Genomic DNA, 17,882 nt, shown 5'->3' on the forward strand with positions numbered 1-17,882 from the left:
TGAAGAAAAATAAAAGAGCTGCCCTTAAAATACTATTTTCGTGGTTATATTTTCTCTATTTTAATATGGTTAATGGTAAAAATACATTGGAAACCCAAACATTTTGTTGGCAGTATTTAGAGAAAGCAACATTACCTGAATGAGCTGATCATTCTGTTAGATTCTTGTGCCTTGCTTGTAATTTTTCCATTTGTTGCTCTCATGTTCCATTCCCCGATCTCATTACTACTACTCCCAAACCGTCCCCCACCAAGTGTTAAAGCTGAAAGATGTGGACAAAGATAATCCAGACAGGAGACTGTACATTTGGCTCTGAAGTTTCTTAGCCCTCTGCTTTAATTATAAGATATATCTTCAGGTCACTTCATTAACTGAAGAAATAACTTTTTTTTCCTGCTTCCTATAAATTAGTTGAAAAGAGGATTAAAGATTCACCGGAAATACAGGCGATTGTGGAAACCAGATATAAAGAATAATAAGTCTGCGCTGTTATTCTTGCTCTTAGAAGGCTGGTCAAATGTTCCTTTCTGATGGTGACCCTCACTGGGAGGCCTCCCTGCATTAAATCGAAAGTCAGTTGTGTTTCTACATCTAATTCATTCTACATCTTGGTGAATGGAAAGCTATTTGGAACCTTTCCAGGCAAAGCAAATCATACCTTTTGCAAATGTAGCAATTGTCACCAATTTTTCAATGAAAGGGCAAAGTATGAAAAACAAACAGAAAACCCAAGAGAATGAAGGGACCATTAAATGAGGAGGAAGCAGTGAAGAAAAATACACAGGAGTCTATTAAAGCCAATGACTAATTTGTGTTCACTAAAGTCAGAATTTTCCATGCCCCTCACCCACCTTTGTCATCTTCTGAACTGATACTAGGGAATAATTTAATTGGTAAATTTGAATAAGATAAAAGTATTTAGAGAAATGCACAATAAAAACAAAATAAAAATTAATGAATGTAGAACATCCACATAAGTGGGGAAAAAATGAAGTCAAATAACTGGGAAGAATAACTGGAAAATAGTATGTCAGAAGACTTATAAAAACAGAACCCCTTTGAGAAGACATTCAATTAAAACCAAAAGGTTCTTTTTTTTTGTAAGTTTACTTTAAAAAAGTTTATTGGAACCCTATATTGAAACCGAGTATCCAGCATTAACATACAGGATAAAATATTTTCAACTTATATGAGGAAAACCACTGAGAGGTTTTAAAAAAATCAAGTATTTCATATTTATTTTTAGGTTCGCTAATTAACTAACTATAAAAGACTTATCTCCTGTTTAAGCTGATGTATAATTAAGGTATCTGAGTACAAAGAAGTTTTCTCAAAAGCTAAATTAGAATGTAGGAGGCAAAACCTGAGATTTTTTTTTTCAGACACTCTTTTTTAAAACTACAAACTTCGGAAAGTATTATCTATTCTCCAGTAAACCATTGAGAAGCTACCATAGGTGAGGCCCTCTAACTGGTGCCATGCAGGATATATAGAGAGACAAATAAAATAGTTTCTTTCTACACCAGTTTATAAAAGATGGATAATCCAAGAAGGCTAGCATAAATGCTTCCTGAGATTTGGTCGTCTTAAACCATGCCAAATGAGTGGTTGAGTTTTCTAGTTAGTGCCAAGTTGACCAACGTAAGCCTCAAGGCCTTTTATTTTAAAATAAATTGAAGTGGATGCTGGGGACACATACTTTAATTCTTTTTAATCCTTTTTTAATTATGTAGAATCATCAAAAGAACACAGGCGAAGCACTGAACCAGAATGCAGCCAGGCTCTCAGGGCTCAGAGAGGACCAGGCCTATTCGATCTGGCACATAGGGGCTCAGGCTGTTTCATTTTATCATCCTTGGCATTGGTAGTGGTTGCTATTTAATGAACCCCCTCTTCTACATTCTAACAACTTGTTAATGTTAAGTGTTGGCACTTTTTCACCCTCACCACAGCCTCTACAAAATAGGTAGTTATTATTTTATGTTTTTAAAGATTTTATTTATTTATTTATTTATTAGTTATTGGAAAGAGGAGAAGGGAGGGAGAAAGAGAGGGAGAGAAACATCAATGTGTGAGAGCTGCCTGTCATATGCTCCTAATTGGGGACCTGGCCCAAAACCCCGGCATGTGCCCTGACTGGGAATTGAACTAGCAGCCTTTCGGTTTGTAGGCTGTCGCGCAATCCACTGAGCCACACCAGCCAAGGCTGTTTTTATTTTATAGATGGCAGTACTGAGGCTTAGAAGTATAGTGACACTTACCCGTGTTCATGAAGCTAGTGGGTACTCGAGTCAGGATTCAAACCCTAGTTTACCACCAACACTTAATCTTGATTTTACTTTTTTGCAGGACCGTGGTCTGATATCTGAATTCTGATGTCTAACAAGCTCTAAAAACTGAAGTTTTTTTCTTTTTATACCTTTGGTGGCAAAACTCACTGTGTGGCAAAACTTTACCCAACCTGATTTGAAGTCATGGTCTTTATCCTGCTCCGTATAAATGTGCACAGGTTTCACTGCAGCTATGTTGTGTCTGTATAGTAGATCATATTACACAATGGATGTACATAATCCTTTTTACCTTCCTAAAATCTGAAAACCGTTATATCTGAAAGCATATAGCCCTGTGGGTTTCCAGAACAGATGTGGACCTGACCTCCCCTTGCCACGTGGCGCCTGCCAGCCCACTCTCACTCCTCATCGCCCTCCCGCTTACCCTGTCCACGTGCTTCTAATTTGATGCTCTAGATATGCTGTGGACATGGAAATTTAAGCATGTAAACTTTCCCTACCCAAAAACTCAGCTGATTTTTTCCTGAGTTCATACTGATGCTTCCAGTTCTGATTCATCACCACAAGGTTCTTTCTCTTCCCCATTCCCTAACTTACTCCTTCTATGGGGACAATGTCAACATTTTTTTGAGCTTATTGAAAAAAAAAAAAAACCAAGTCATTTCTGGGATCCAGGATGGTGGCGGAGTAGGTGGAAGCAGCCACACTCACCTCTTCCCAGTATCAAACTGAAATTACAACGAAATTATAGAACAATCAACCTGAATGACCAACCAAAGACTAGCCGAACAGAAGTCTTATAACCAAGGACTTAGAGAAGGAGCCATGTAGGGAGTGGTAGGAAGGGTGGAGACGTGAAAAGGGTTGGCCTTGCTCCCATGGGTGGTGGCTGAGATTCAGGAAGAATATCTCAGCTGCAAAGGTTCTCCCTGAGAACCCCAGGGCCTCAACCCCAGGCCGGGCTCCATAGCTAAGAGCACCAGAGCTGGGAAGAGGCACCCATCTAACACTTGGCTGTGAAAAGCAGTGGGGATTCTCTCAGCCAGGGAGAGGTGGAAGTCTGTTAGCAACACAGGTGCCCTCTTAAAGGGCCAGCACACAAAATCTTGTTCACCGCCACTTACCCTGGGCTCCCACGCAGAGGGAAGGCAGAGCAGACTAGAGTCTTGTGGAGAGAGAGCTGAAGGGACAGCTGCCAGGATCTCTGTGCCTGGGGGAATGCAATAGCCTCACCTGCCCACTCCCTCGGGCGCCACCGTCATCACATTTGAAAGAACGAGGAGAGTTTGGAGGAGTGGATTGTTAGGTGAGCTTCCCTGTCTCTGGTCCGGGGCCCAAGGTCGCCCATTTCAAGCAGCCTCCAGGGAATATGGAGTGGAAGGAAGGCTTACCACTCCGAGAGACTTGGGAGGGACCCGTAAGTATCACAGAGGACAGAAGGACTGATGTTTATTGAACACTTGCTTTGTCAGGCTCCACACATGTTGTCACAGTCTTGACAAAAACTGAAGTTTCATACCCGTTTAAGAGATCAAGGCAGCTGAAACCTAGAGGGTTAAGGAGCTTACCAAAGCTCATGTCCTTTCTATCAGGTTTACAGCAGGGCTGGGAGATTGGGGAGGAGGTCAATCATGAACACACTCAGGTCACGCGGCAGACAGGGAAGGGGCTCAGGTGTCTCCTTTCAGGTGATCGCGCCCGTTTTCTCCCACCATGTCCTAGTTAGGTAAATCTGATGCACAACCAGCTCAGGGCAACCAACAGAAGACTTCCTGACCTATGTCTTTAGAGTCATGCAGTGTCTGGCCCTTTCAGACATGCCGTGGCAGGTCACTACTTCTGAGAGCTCCGTGGCCTGGTTTCTTTAGCACATTCTGAGTCCTATGTCTCAGTCAGAGATGGGGCCTGTGGCTGCTTCCCTGAGTGGCAGGGTGGTGCCCGAAGAAACACATTTGAAGAAAATCCAGGTACATAGTAAGCGAGTATTTATGGAATGAATGGATCTGTTGCCTTCTGGAAATCCCTGTGCACAGGAGTGGATTTGTATGTTCTCCTACTTTTGTACTTGGCAATTTTCCCACGGGGTTTATTTGAAAACAAATTCAGGTTATATCCCAGGTCACTTTTAGATCGCCACTGGTGATGCTAGGGACGGATTTGTGTTAAGAAAAAAGAAACTGCTTTCAAGGTGGCCTCTTGGAATAAATGTTCTTCTGCTATTCTAATTAAATTATTTTCTTAAACTTGCTATTTCAGAGGATAAAAATTTAACTGGAGGTTGCCAGATTATTTAATTTTCTCTTCCCAGCCATGGGAGCATTCATTATTCCATGTGTTAGATTGTAAATCCTGGTACATTTTTCATCTCTGATTAGGGAGAGATAATGCGTGCGAGAAAACTTCATACATGTTTCTACGGAAGGAGCTTCCTGTGCGCCTGGCTAACACCATGAGAGAAGTTAATCTTCTGCCAGATAATTTGCTTAACCGCCCTTCAGTGGGATTGGTCCAGAGTTGGTAAGTAAATAATGTGGCGTCAGAGGGGTCTTCCCATGATGCTCTGAACACTTGGCGTTGGGACCATTCTCCCTAAAAATACGCGTACCTCATGTGCGGGAATTGGTCACGTGGGATAGTCGGGATTGCCAGATGATTAAGATTGTTTTTAACTGACAATTCAAAATTTTCTTAATGAAAATACTTCTAAACTGTATGAGATACTTTCTTGACTTTGCAAATTTTATTTTTTTGCTTATAAATGAGATGGCTCATTTCTTTAAAAAAGGGTACGTACAGGAAAGTAGAGAGGAATAGCAGTGCAGCGACCCATGTGAGCAGGTCTGCAGTCCTTTAGGTGGTGGGGCATCTTGCTTCGGTCAAGTCTCAGCCACACTTCTTTTGTTTTCCTTTTAAAGAAGTTCCTTGAAGTCAGTACTTCTTTTAGAACAAATTAAGTCATGTAAAGGGACCATGGATTGGAAAAATATCAGTACCTGCTGTGCTGCATTTGCCCTGTGAAAAGTATGAAAAGTCTTCACAAGTATAACTTAAATTTCCATCAGGTATAGCTCTGATGCTTAAAGCGTGCATTATTCAATTGAAGAAGTTGAATTTGTGAGTAAACTACCGAATAGGTAAGCAGGGTGAGGTTGGTGAGTGGTAGGATGTAAGAGAGTTGGTGTATTTTTAGAAAAGGATTTGCATATGCTCAAGAAACATTCGCAGGTCTCCTCTGTGTTACAAAAACAAGGCAGAAGGCACTGGAAAAAGTGGGAGGAGTTCGGAAGGCCAGATGCAAAAAAAACGCTCTCAAGCTGGCACAGAGGAAGTGCTGTGGGAGCCTGGCAGTAGAAAGTGCCAGCTGTGGTTTTGCACTGCCCCTTGATGAGTGGCTGGAAGTGACAGGGACAGGGAGAACATTTTAGGGGAAGGGAATGATGTGGATAGATAGAAGGAGGATGGAACTATTAATAACTTGCATTTAGAGAATCAGTGGAGACCAGGCTATCGAAAGAGAATGGCCATTCAGTCAGTCATTCTTCAGTAATACAGGGGTGGGCAGAAGGAGGTTTCAGTTGTTGGCATGGAGAAGAATAAAATAATTAATAAATAATACAATAAGAAACTGTTTTTGCATACTCACAATTGTAAACCTACTTTTGCCCACCCTTGTATGTTTTATAATCAGTTTTTAGGCCTAAGAATGAATTGTCTGAGACATACTCTGTTGGGTGGTCTGAGACACACAGTGTGCAGTCCCTGTCCCAGACAGATGGCAGCTCCTCACTGTGGGAGGCAAAGGGGTCCTCGGAGACCCAGGAGAGATGATGACCATGGCTTTGATCTTAGTCAGTTGCTTTCTACCCTGAGTTCATAGCTGGTTTCAGAAGGAGTAGCAAGTACTCGTTTGCATGAGACTTCTTTTTTTAAAAAAAAAATAATTTATTTTTAGAGAGGGGAAGGGAGGAAGAAAGAGAGGGAGAGAAACATCCATGTGTGGTTGCATTTTGTGCACCCCCTGCTGGGGACCTGGCCTGCAACCCAGGCATGTGCCCTGCACTGGGAGTTGAACTGGTGACCCTTTGGTTCGCAGGCCTGCATGAGACTTCTTTATTGTTTCAAGGCCACAGTTAGAGATTTCCAAAAGAAAGTATGTAAGCACTATTGCAGGCTACTGTGGTGGGGGCTCTAGGTAGTCTAGATGACTTTCATGTCCCCTGGCCCTGGTGGCAGTGACAGTCAAACATTTACTATTACTCATGTAAAAGTTACTTCAGGGGCTTCAAAGTGGGTTGCTGGCAAAGTGTAGACGTGGATGTGTCAACTCTTTTTGTGTCTCCTCGCCATTCCTCTTCCATGGTCATTCCAAACACACATTTGTCATTTCTTCCTTTCCTTTTCTGAAGCATTCAATTTTGAAATAATTTTCTGCTTAACAGAAGGGTTTGCAAGGCTAGTGGCAAGAATTCCCGTTAGGAACTTTCACCCAGATTCATTAATTGTTGACATTTGGCAACATTTGTTCCACCATTCTTTCATATTCTCTCTCTCTGTATGTATGTGTAATATAATATATATTATATATGTAATAGTATACCACACACACATATATATGGTATATACACATATGTTATTTTTCCCCTGAACCATTGCATTAATGGTAGACATCATGCCTCTTTACCCCTAAGTAATTTAGTAGATATCTCCTTAGAATAACTCTTAGAAAACCACAGTATGATTATCAAATTTGAGAATTTAACACTGATCCAGTAATTTTCTAGTATGTAGAATGTGTTCCCATTTCATTAATTGTCCTAATCTCTAATAATGTTCTTTTTTGTTGTTGCACTCCCCTCCACCCTGAATTCAGGAATCCAATGCAGGATTAGGCCTTGTGTTTTGTTGTTATGTCTTTTCCCTCTTAAAAGTGGTCTCACAGGGTGTTTTGGCCTGATGATTTTAGCAATATATAATCCATAGCCTTATCTGCCCAGAAACTTTTAAAAAACATAGCCAGGGGTGAACATACTTTAGTATTATGCATTGTCACAAAGTTTAAGTGAGGCAGATTAACAAAACATCATTTCTGTCTAGTTATGTGCTTAACAGTCATTTTTAATTGGTTAAGTACCCTCATCCTCTATCAAAGCTGGCTAGTAGGATTAGTGTAATTATTTTTTAGAAATCATTAGAATAATGAGAGAGTTCTTTTAGGACATGTTAAGACCGAAAGCAGAGATCACACAACTGTAAGTAACTGAAATCTCTGAATCCCACAATTGTGATATAGCTGCTATGGTAATGTGCCTCTCTGGGTCCCATTTTTCTGTGTTCTCTAGGTCTTTATGTTGAACACGTTATTTCTTTTACTGGCCCTGATTGAGATATGGAGCTACTCGTAATCCTGAAGCTGTTTATGAGGGTTTAAGAGAGTTTAACTCTGAGAAGCAGTCTTCTTTATTTCTAGTTTCTAAGTTCTTAGCGCACACTTCAGTATCACACATGTGCTTCTTATAATTTACATGCACTTTTTTGGGTATTATAACTGTAGACTTGGGGTGTCTGTTAGGATATGTTTGTAAGTAGCAAAAAATCCAACTAAACCTGGCTTAAACAATTAATTGCCTTGTGTAAGTATAAAATCCAACCATAGTGAGCTTTTGGTATTGGTTTGATTCAGAGATTTGTGAGCTTATCAAGGTCCTGCTTTCCACAGTGTTGGCTTAATTTTCAGGCTGGATTTCCTCCTGGTGACAGAATAGCTGCAGCAGTTCCAGGCTTCACATCCATAGAGCAAGCTGTACAAAAGCAGAGCAAGTTGATTTCTCTCCCAGAGACCTCTACCAAGTGTTCTTTCTTATTTCACTGGTCTGAATTGAGACATTATGCCCATTCCTGAGCTAATCCCTGTGTCTAGCCTTGACACAGTAACAGGCTTAGACCTGGACTATCAGACTAATGAGGAATTAGTGACAAGAGAAATAGGATTACCCAGAGAAAAGGCGTGGCACCTGGGAGCTTTGTGTAGTGTTTGCTGCTTCTGCTGAAGAACTTGGGCTGCATGGGGGGAGTAGAGAGTATGTTACCTGAGTGAAAATAGGGGTACTCTAGGAAGAGGGAAAGGAGTGTTGCATGGATAGTTGACGCAGTAGCTCTTCTTTTTCAGGTATATGCAGAGCTTCCTTGAACTTTTGGAGTATGAAAATAAGAGCCCTGAGGATCCAAAGGTCTTGGATAAGTAAGTATGGTACCAGACTCACCTGATAGTAAAAAGATCTTGGTTAAAAAATGGTTTGGTGAATGGAGCTCATGTCAGTAAGAACTAAGAAATATAATTTGGACAAAAGCATTAGGTTTCAATGACTCAACATTGCACTTAAAAAAAAAACAAAACTGAGTTAAGAATTTAACAGTACAAAATGAATAATGACACTTAAATCATGGTTTGTGATCTAATTCTTTAAAAAAATTTTAATTCAATTTATTGGGGTGACGTCATTTAATAAAATTATACAGGCTTCAAGTGTATAATTCTATAATATGGCATCTGTGTACTGCACTGTGTGTTCACCACCCAAAGTCAAGTCTCCTTCCCTTACTGTATATCGACCTCCTTTATCCTTTACTACCTCCCCCTATCTCCCTTCCCTCTGGCAACCCCCATTCTGTTGTCTGTGTCTATGAGTTTTTCTTCGTTTGTTTTTCTTGTTTGTTCATTTGTGGATTTCAGTTTTATATCCCACACAAGTGAAATCATATGGTTCTTGACTTTTTCCATTTGACTTATTTTACTTAGCGTACTATGACCTAATGATTCTTAATATTTTTTGCTCAGGGGGAACTGGTGCGGGCCCTCACTCTTAAATGTTGCAGTCAATGTTCCACCTAGTGGTCGTTTTAAGAATGCAGTGGTCTCTGTATAGGCATGAATCTATCTACTCAGTCCTTCTCAGTACTTTTTAAACATTCATTTCTTTAGACTTACAAATCCTTTAGTTTTACAGCTTACAACAATCCAAATGCAAATTGCGTACTGTTAACTAACTAGACTGTTTGGGACGCTGATGGCATTTTTTATCTGTTTATTGAATTATGACACCTCTTAAAATGTTCATGCAACCTCTTTAAAGTTAGTAATCCTGACCACTGAGGAAGTTCTTGCATTATGTATTGTTACCTTCCATCTGAGTTGGTGACATTTTACAAAGACGTTTACTGAAGATATTAATTTCATCATTCATTGAGATCCGCTTTACATCAAAATTACTACTCCCTGGTTATAGTAATTAACTACCACAGATGGTTTGGCTTGATGAATTAGATTCACAAACTGTAGTCTGCTCTACTGCATGCAGATTAAATGGTTTAATAATGTGTGATGCAGGGGAGATGTTTGAAATTGTTCACTAAGAGCTTTTAAAACTTTTTGCGTGATACTGAAACTTGTATAAATGCTTTAATTATCTTTTGCAAAAAGATTTTTACATACGACAGTGTAACCTCTGTCATCTTACCCCTGGATGCAGTGGACTGCTCTTTACAAATCGTCTTACGGTCTTCTAAATCTGTTACTCTTGCTTGCTCTCCCTTGTTTATCTGTTTAGCCGCTTGAGGAAAGACCAATGAAAAGCTGAAATCTTTTCCTCTAAGATCAGGACCAAGACAGAGATGCCCCTTCTAGCCCCTTCTCTTCAATATAAGGACTGAAAGTCCTTCCATTTATTTCTCTATTGCCTTCTGATTGATTGGTGAGAGCTCTCTGAACTTGATTTGCTCAGTGCCCCTTTCTTCCACTGTACCAGTAAGCTATTACATAATCTTTTCAGGCCCTTACAGTAAAAAAAAATTTTTTTCAATGCCGTATTTCATTTGAACTCAGAGAAACAATAATGGTTTTACTTCAGAGAAACGGGAGAGAGTGTGCTTTTTCTATGACAACCTGAATTCTGTTGCTGCCATTATGCAGGGAGACTGCTAAATTCTCAAGCTGATGGGAAATATTTCTATTTTTCATTTTCATTTAACCAGAAAACATGAACCTTAGCTCTGAGTGTGGATATTTTTCCCCCAAGAGGAATTTAGTGTCCTTTCCACATTGCTTTCTTCCTTCCTGGTTCATACACACACGAGTGAATGCGCATGGTAGGCCTGTTGTATTGAGGAATTTCTAAGTAGAAACCTGGTCCACGCAATTGTGAGACTGAACACCCTAAGTATAGGTGTTCCATAAAAAATACACCCAGAGAAACACCATGTTATCTGAGACCTTAGCTGCAGGCATTGAACCCAGGCCTCTCAATTCACAGGCAAGGACACTGAGGTCTCAGGTGTAAGGTGGCTCGTCCAAGATCATAACATTAGTTACTAGCAGAGCTGGCTCTGGAAATAATCACATTTCCTTTCCCTTACGACATTGTTCTTGACAGTGTACTATAGTGGCAGAACATGACTGGTTTGAGCCATGTGAAGCGAGGTCAAGTTTAGATGTAAATTAGAATATTACAGGGAAAACATCTTGACCTGTTTTATACTTCGCTAGGTGTTGTGTGTTAAGAATCTGTGAAACGTGGAAGGGAGGCATCGGGTGGGAGCTCCAGATGCAGCGTTTTCCTTACTGTTAGCTCTTGCTGTTATTTAAGGTTTTGAAATTAAAGGAATCAAAGCCAGAAGCTTTGTTTTCTCAGAAGTCATTAGCAAGTAACAGTTTGTTTGGCTGATATCTTAAAAATTAGGACTGACCTCTCTCTAGCTTCAAATTTGAGGATGCAGGTTTGTGAAAATGTGTCATGTCGAATTTCTGCTGTGTGCTTCCCAGAATCCCGTGTCAGTTTCTGGAGCAGGTTGTCAGTCCGATGCGATCTATGGACATGAGCCTGCTTTGTGGATGTCCAACTGCTGCAGCCAGTGTGCACAGGATCGTGATGATAATGGCTGTCAGTGAGTTTAGGTCGCATGCCCAGGATCAGGCAGCTAGTTCCTTAGGATTGGTGGGAGTTTAGAAGCCTGGGCCTCATGGCGAAGGAGGGAATGAAGGTGAGTCGTTTTTACTCATAGGAGCAGCCTTTTTCGTTCAGTGAGAGGTTCTATAGAAGTCACAGGCAGGGAAATCATTTGAGTGAAAGTAGCTTAGAGGACAAGCACATTTCTAAAATGATAACCTTTAGAAGAGCCCCCGAAGATCGGGGAAGTAGTCTGAGAATTGAACTGTGGAGGCAAGTCTCCTCCCTTCAAATAAGTTAAGGCACTTGTCTACCACAGTGGATTGTTTCACTTCAGTGATGTTTAATGTATAAACGTGTTGGAAAGAGCATTATGTAAAGGACAAATTGCCCATCATAAAATTTCTTGTGAGCAATTATGACCTCCTAATTTCAGAGTTGATTTATTCACCTTTGCTGTCTTTGTGTGCATTTGTTACAGACATAGTTCACCATTGGGAAAAATAAGACTACTCAGATAAGTGAAAAGAAAGTCACTCCACATTTCCACTGCCAGGGGGTAACCACTGTTAACATTGCCTTCTATCCCTACTTTGAACTAGGCATGCATATTTCTATCAGTGTAACATAGTTTTTACAAAAATATCCATGTCAACATTACAGATCTGATCTGCACCATTATTCCTAATTTCATAATGGTCCATCTACAGGTAAGTCATGGGATTTGAACTCTCTATCTTTGGGCTTTAGAAGGGCTTGCTTTTTTTTTGCGACTATGAACAGTGCTCTGAAGAGCAGCTCCTAAAAACAGCTGTGACACTGTTTTAATTTGTTTTTCTCTTACTGTTTGTGAAGGTGAAGTTTTTGGCATTTGTGTTTTCTCTGGTAAACTTCCCTTTGACACCAGATTCCTTGCCTAGTTTTCCGTTAGGATGCTCATCTCTCTATTAAGGATAGTAATGCTTGCGAATGGGCTTTTCCTGGTTTCCACTTTGCTGTTTGACACAATTGCTGAAATTCTACCTAGTCATATAATTTGTTTTTTCATGGTTTCTGCCTTTGGTATTAAGCTTAGAACAGCTTTCTGTTACTCGAAGGTTATATACTTACCTGATTTTCTTTGATCTTTTCTGTGACTTTGCCCTTTTTTATTTGAATCTCTTAACCAACTTTTTGGCTTAACTCTTCAAATTGGGTTGTGACTTAAATTGTTAGCCAACTGTCCCAACTAATTTGATTGTTTCGCTACTGACTTGTAGTGTCGCTTTATTGATATGCTGTTTTTATACACACATACTCACTCACCATTGGTCCTGGTTCCAAGCTTTTTATTTGCTTCTGTTGACTTGTCTTTCTCTTCTTAGTTACTTACCATCCTTAGGATATTTTCCCTCTTCATCTTTACAATATTACACTGTAATGCTTGAATAGGTGTGTTTTAATTGCTTTTATTCTATCTCCATTTCATCATTATATTTTACTGATGTGAGAAATGTATTTCAAAATTTTACTCTTCAGAAGTTTCACATTATTCAGGGAAGCTATTGCTTTCAGACTCCATAATAAATCCTTGGAAAATTTTTTTGGATTGTCCTCATGTTGTCAGAAGAAATAACATGCTCTGCATTTATTTATTGAGCAAATATTTATGGAAGTTGTAATATATGTAATCGCTTATCCAACAAGTCAGTGGATTCCTTAAAAAGGTATTTGAGCATTTTTTTTTTTCCCTTTACTGGAACTGTTTACTTTTTGTGTTTCTGAAAGAAGAACTTCTGTAGGAAGTTTCAAGCAAAAGCTTGGGTAATACTTTCGTTTCCTGTTAGTTCTTCCTTGTAGCCTGTACTGATTATGATGTCTCTACCTATAAAAATGCCAGAAGATAAGTAGTCCGGAGATGGAGCTGGGAAGATTATGCATCAGCCATGAGGTATAAACACTGACCACTTTTGTTTCCCCCCAACACAGCTTTCTACAAGTTCTGATTAAAATCAGAAACAGACACAATGATGTGGTTCCCACAATGGCCCAAGGAGTGATTGAATACAAGGAGAAATTTGGCTTCGATCCATTTATTAGCAGCAACATACAGTATTTTCTGGATCGCTTCTATACCAACCGCATCTCCTTCCGCATGCTTATTAACCAGCACAGTAAGTTGGGGTTCTGGTCCAGTTTCGAAGTGGTAACCAGAGTCATTTCTTCTGAAATGTTTTTCTGTTACGGATCTGCATTTCTGTCTGTAGAAATGTCACTCCTAGTTCAGTTTTTTCCTAAGTAAATCCTATCTATTAAAAAGCTGATCATTAGTATTCTTTGTTGAAAGAAATCCTTGAAAGGCTTTTTGATTCTCCTATTGGAGGCCTGGCCACTGTCTGCCTTTAAGCGCCTGCTGTTATATTCTGGTTGGGGCGAAGGTCCAGCTTTAATGGCAGCCACATTCATCTCTGAATACTTTCATGTGTCTCTGAGAGAATGTTCTAGGCTTTATCCAGGATGTTAGTTGGTTTCCCTTCTGGGAATATTGAATTGGCATAATGACAATGTGAGCAATTGATCTCTCATGTCACAGTGATCAGTGAAATCAGATTAAGCCAAGTGCCAAACCATAATCTCGTTCTGAGAGGAATTTAGTCCACTGATAATCAGATAAGAAAAAAAAAACTACTAAAATTCTCGCCACAAAAATGTTTTTGGCTTATTTTCAGCGTTGTCTCTTGACCCGATTTCATAATTCTTATGAAAAAGCATCCATATGTCTAGAGCCTAAATGATCCCCTTTGCTGAATCAGAAAATGGACAGTTTCTTTATTTTACTAATTTTATTTATTTGGATAAATGAATGTTCCACAACTATTAAATGTGGGTTGGTCCTAAATGTATATCTTTTAAAAACAGAAATGTGTGCTGTATACCTGAAACTAATAAAATATTGGCTGTTAACTATTATTGAAAAAAATCACATTGGTTACAAGCAAAACACCTAACTCTTTAAAACTGTAATAAAAGCATATCATGCCAATGATGTAGCAATAAAGGTAATTATTTAAAAAAAATGTATGACAGTTTACAGGAAATTTGAAGGAAAAAAGGTAACTAAATACTATTTAACTAAACTACTTAGATAACAGTTTCTTTCTGATCTAAATATGTGTGTCTGCCTATACATGTACATGTTTTCAGAGCACTGACAAAGCTTGTCACGTCTGGTTTTCTTTCACTTAATCAGTTGGAACTTTATGCGTTGGCCTAGTGCCCATATTCATCATTATTTATAATTTAAAATCATCCCCCCATTTTATTTAAGCATTCTCCTTCAGTGAAATCTAAGTTAGTTCCAATTTTTATTTGATTTAAAAATAAGTACACCAAAATAATAAATAAATATATACAGGGTCCAGCAGGAGTAAGGCCTGCTTGAGTGTGGTTGGTAGGGTAATAATACGGGTGTAATAATTTATAGTTTTAATTTGAACATTTCACGTATCGTGTCCTATGGTGTGCTTGAGTCTGATATTGTTATGTTACAGAATGACATGCTTAGGATTTTCTAATAAAAGATTTTGTAAAGAACAAATAGAGAGTGGCCAGAAGGGAAGGGGGAGGGGGATAACGGGGGAAAGAAGGGGAAGGGGCAAGCAAAGGAACACGAAAAGAGGACTCGTGGGGACAGACCGTGCAGGGGATTGGCGGTGGGAGTTGAGGGTACAGGGCGGGGGAGAGCAATGGGGAAAAAGGCAGGACAACTGTAACTGAACAACAATAAAAAATTGCAAATAAAAAAGATTTTGTAATAAAAAAGAGCCATTATTTGTGCCGGACCTTGTATGTATGTGTGTATGTATACACACATACCTATAAACACTTGAATTCAAATTAATTTCTCCTTTGGGGCTCCTTTGGCTTTTATTAGCAAGTAAAATTTTGCTAATCTTTTGTATTGTGGGAGCATTTGTACTGTTTAAGATACTAGAACAACTATCGTGTGTGTACTCCATTGAAAAATAATCTCCATGATGGAAGCATTTGAAATGTTCACAGTGAAGACATTATGCAGGGCCGGCCTAGTGCTGCTGGCTGTGCTTTCTAACTGTTCAGTGAGTGTTGGATTAAACATCTGCAGTAGTGCTGCAAAGGTGGGTGAACCTGCCTGAGGATGAAGGGAAGTTTTCTTCATCCACATCACACTGAGTCGGGAAGAAAGGGTTGGACACCGGATGTGCGTCACTGCTTTAGGTCCTGCTAAGTGCAACTGGCACATCTTAAAGCACACCCTTTGTCCTTTGTTGTTCCATCCTTGTATATACAGGGTGGGGCAAAAGTAGTTTTACAGTTGGTTGTATGGAAAATAACACAAGAATAAATAATAATACAAGAATAAACCGTGTTTCACATACTCACAACTGTAAACCTACTTTTGCCCCACACTGTTTTCTATTACTTTAAGTTGCTGGATGCTAAAATGATCTTACAAATATGAGAATCCTCTCTATTTCTCTGCCTGACCATCCCAGCTGGCCTTGTTTATAATCTCTCCCTTCTCTTTTGTGTTTGTTTAGCACTTCTGTTTGGTGGTGACACTAATCCTGCTCATCCTAAACACATTGGAAGTATCGATCCCACCTGCAACGTGGCTGATGTCGTGAAAGGTAAGGAGACCACTATGATGTTAGTGGTTGTAGTCAAATAGGATTGTGATGTAATCAAGGTAGCTTGGCAATAGGGTTATGCTGCTAAGTTGTTTGCTGAGTCCTCAGGCCACTCTGGGCCCAAGCTATTTAATTCAAATAGGAAATGTTCTCTCTAGGCAGTTCAGGAGAAGATGCATAATTCATAATGCTCAAAATGAGAGTTTCTACTTCATTGACTAGGGTCTTGCTTGTAGTTCTGTCTTAAACTATAAACATTTATCAGCTTAAGTAAGATTCTCAGTTTTGATTGCCACCATTATCTGAACATTTTAGAGAATGCTTGTTATAAAATTTGGCTGAATTCATGTGTTTGTAAAATTTAAACAGCTTTCTGACGTGTGCCCTAGGCTTTAGAGCCTACATGGCATGTGTGCTTCATGGGGCCACTGGACATCGAGCTAGACTCTGTCCCAGTAGCCTTGGGATAGAACAGGGTCCCAGAGCCCTAAGTCCCTAGCACCCGGGCATTTTGAACATAAACTGCAGTTTTGTCATTATCCATTTACGATAGATGCTGCTCCAGAAAGCCCTCCTGGTTGTAAGTGGTCCACCAGGCTTCTGAACCTCTTCTTCTTCAATTTTCTTCAGTATTATGGTTACATGCAGCCTTGGACCCCCTAACTGTCCCTTCCCAAGTTTACTCGTATATCTCCTATTGTGGCCCTGGACTCCCTCCTCTAAACACACAAAGTCTTCATGACCACAGCTCCTGGTCTTTGTCAAGGATCTTTGTCGCTCTTAGTTTTTCTGAACTGTGTCGCTAAGTCAGCAGGAAGCAGAAGAGGGCCTCGTCTCCTTGTAAAGCCCTCAAGCCCACCTCGAGCAGCGCAGCGTGACCTTTGCTGCCAGAATTCGAGGGCCCAGAGCAGTCAGGGCGGTGGCCCAGCGTGCACAGCCTCCCCACTGAGGGACATGCCACATCTGCAGCCATAGCTAAGGAACATCTGTACTACTTGTTTACTCTGGGCATTTGTTTTTAAATTTTTTCTTTTAATCTTCACCCGGGGGTGTTTTTTATTTTTGATTTTAGAGAGAGAGGAAATGGGAGGCGAGAGAAAGACATATCGATGTGAGAGAAAACATCGATCAGTTGCCTCCCATATGCATCCCAACCTGAGATCGAACCTGCAACCTTTTGGTGTTTGGGACGATGACCAACCAACTGAGCCACCCAGCGAGGGCTACTCTGGGCAATTTTAAACCCAGGGAGGAGGACCTAGGCCTAGGGGCCTTCGCCCAGCCTAGACTTGCCAAGCTCTCCTCGTTTCTGTTTCATTAGGGAACATTTTCTCAAATTACTTCAGTTATAAGATGAATAGGCCCAGCCTCAAGTGCCTGTGAGTCTTATAGATAACCCTGTGGTTGATCATGACTTTGGCAGGCCCCCACTGAGGGAGCGGAGCGGGATTGGTCTTGTCATAGTTATATGTTCATTAGACCCTAGCCCAATGGCTGTTATGAATCAGAAAGCCAGGTTCAGATAGTTGACTGCTCTTAGAAAAAAGACACACATTCATAGTGCAAAAGTGCATTGTTATATGCTGCGTATGTGCCTTTTCTCCCCCAACACATGCATGTGCATGCACACATTCCTACCCCCATGCTGATGAGGTAAGGAGGAAGGACTGGCATGTCCCCTGCCCTGCACTGCATCTTTCAAACCATGTTTTTTATTTCTCAACAGCCTCGTCCCTTAAGGAAAACAGTGGTGGAGGGGGGTTTCAGGTTCTGAAAGTACATATACACATAAAACAGCATCCACACAATCAAGTTCTCTGCCACCCTTCATTCCCTTCATAAATCACACTTGCTGATACCCACAGCACACTGAGCGCGCTCGGCTCATACATACCATCCAGAATGCCGTTGTGTCCCATCTGGTGAGGTGTATGCTTACTAGGGGTCACTTATTTTGTCCTCAAACTATTGGTATAAGTTATACCACCTGTTGTGGCTACATA

General features: G+C 40.3%; 1 protein-coding gene across 2 annotated transcripts in view; it reads left to right on the forward strand.

The window, feature by feature from the left end:
• PDK3 (pyruvate dehydrogenase kinase 3) overlaps positions 1 to 17,882 on the forward strand; it is a 55,288-nt gene that overhangs the window by 15,051 nt on the left and 22,355 nt on the right. For both annotated transcript variants that reach the window (XM_054581166.1, XM_054581165.1), the window contains exons 2-5: positions 4,667 to 4,808; positions 8,458 to 8,529; positions 13,199 to 13,383; positions 15,790 to 15,879. In XM_054581166.1, coding sequence (XP_054437141.1) covers positions 4,667 to 4,808; positions 8,458 to 8,529; positions 13,199 to 13,383; positions 15,790 to 15,879 — 489 coding nt within the window. The remainder of the gene's footprint in view (positions 1 to 4,666; positions 4,809 to 8,457; positions 8,530 to 13,198; positions 13,384 to 15,789; positions 15,880 to 17,882) is intronic.

Source organism: Pteronotus mesoamericanus, unplaced genomic scaffold, assembly GCF_021234165.1.
Source record: "Pteronotus mesoamericanus isolate MK-2021 breed Mesoamerican mustached bat unplaced genomic scaffold, CSHL_Meso_final contig_65, whole genome shotgun sequence".
Taxonomy (NCBI): Eukaryota; Metazoa; Chordata; class Mammalia; order Chiroptera; family Mormoopidae; genus Pteronotus; species Pteronotus mesoamericanus.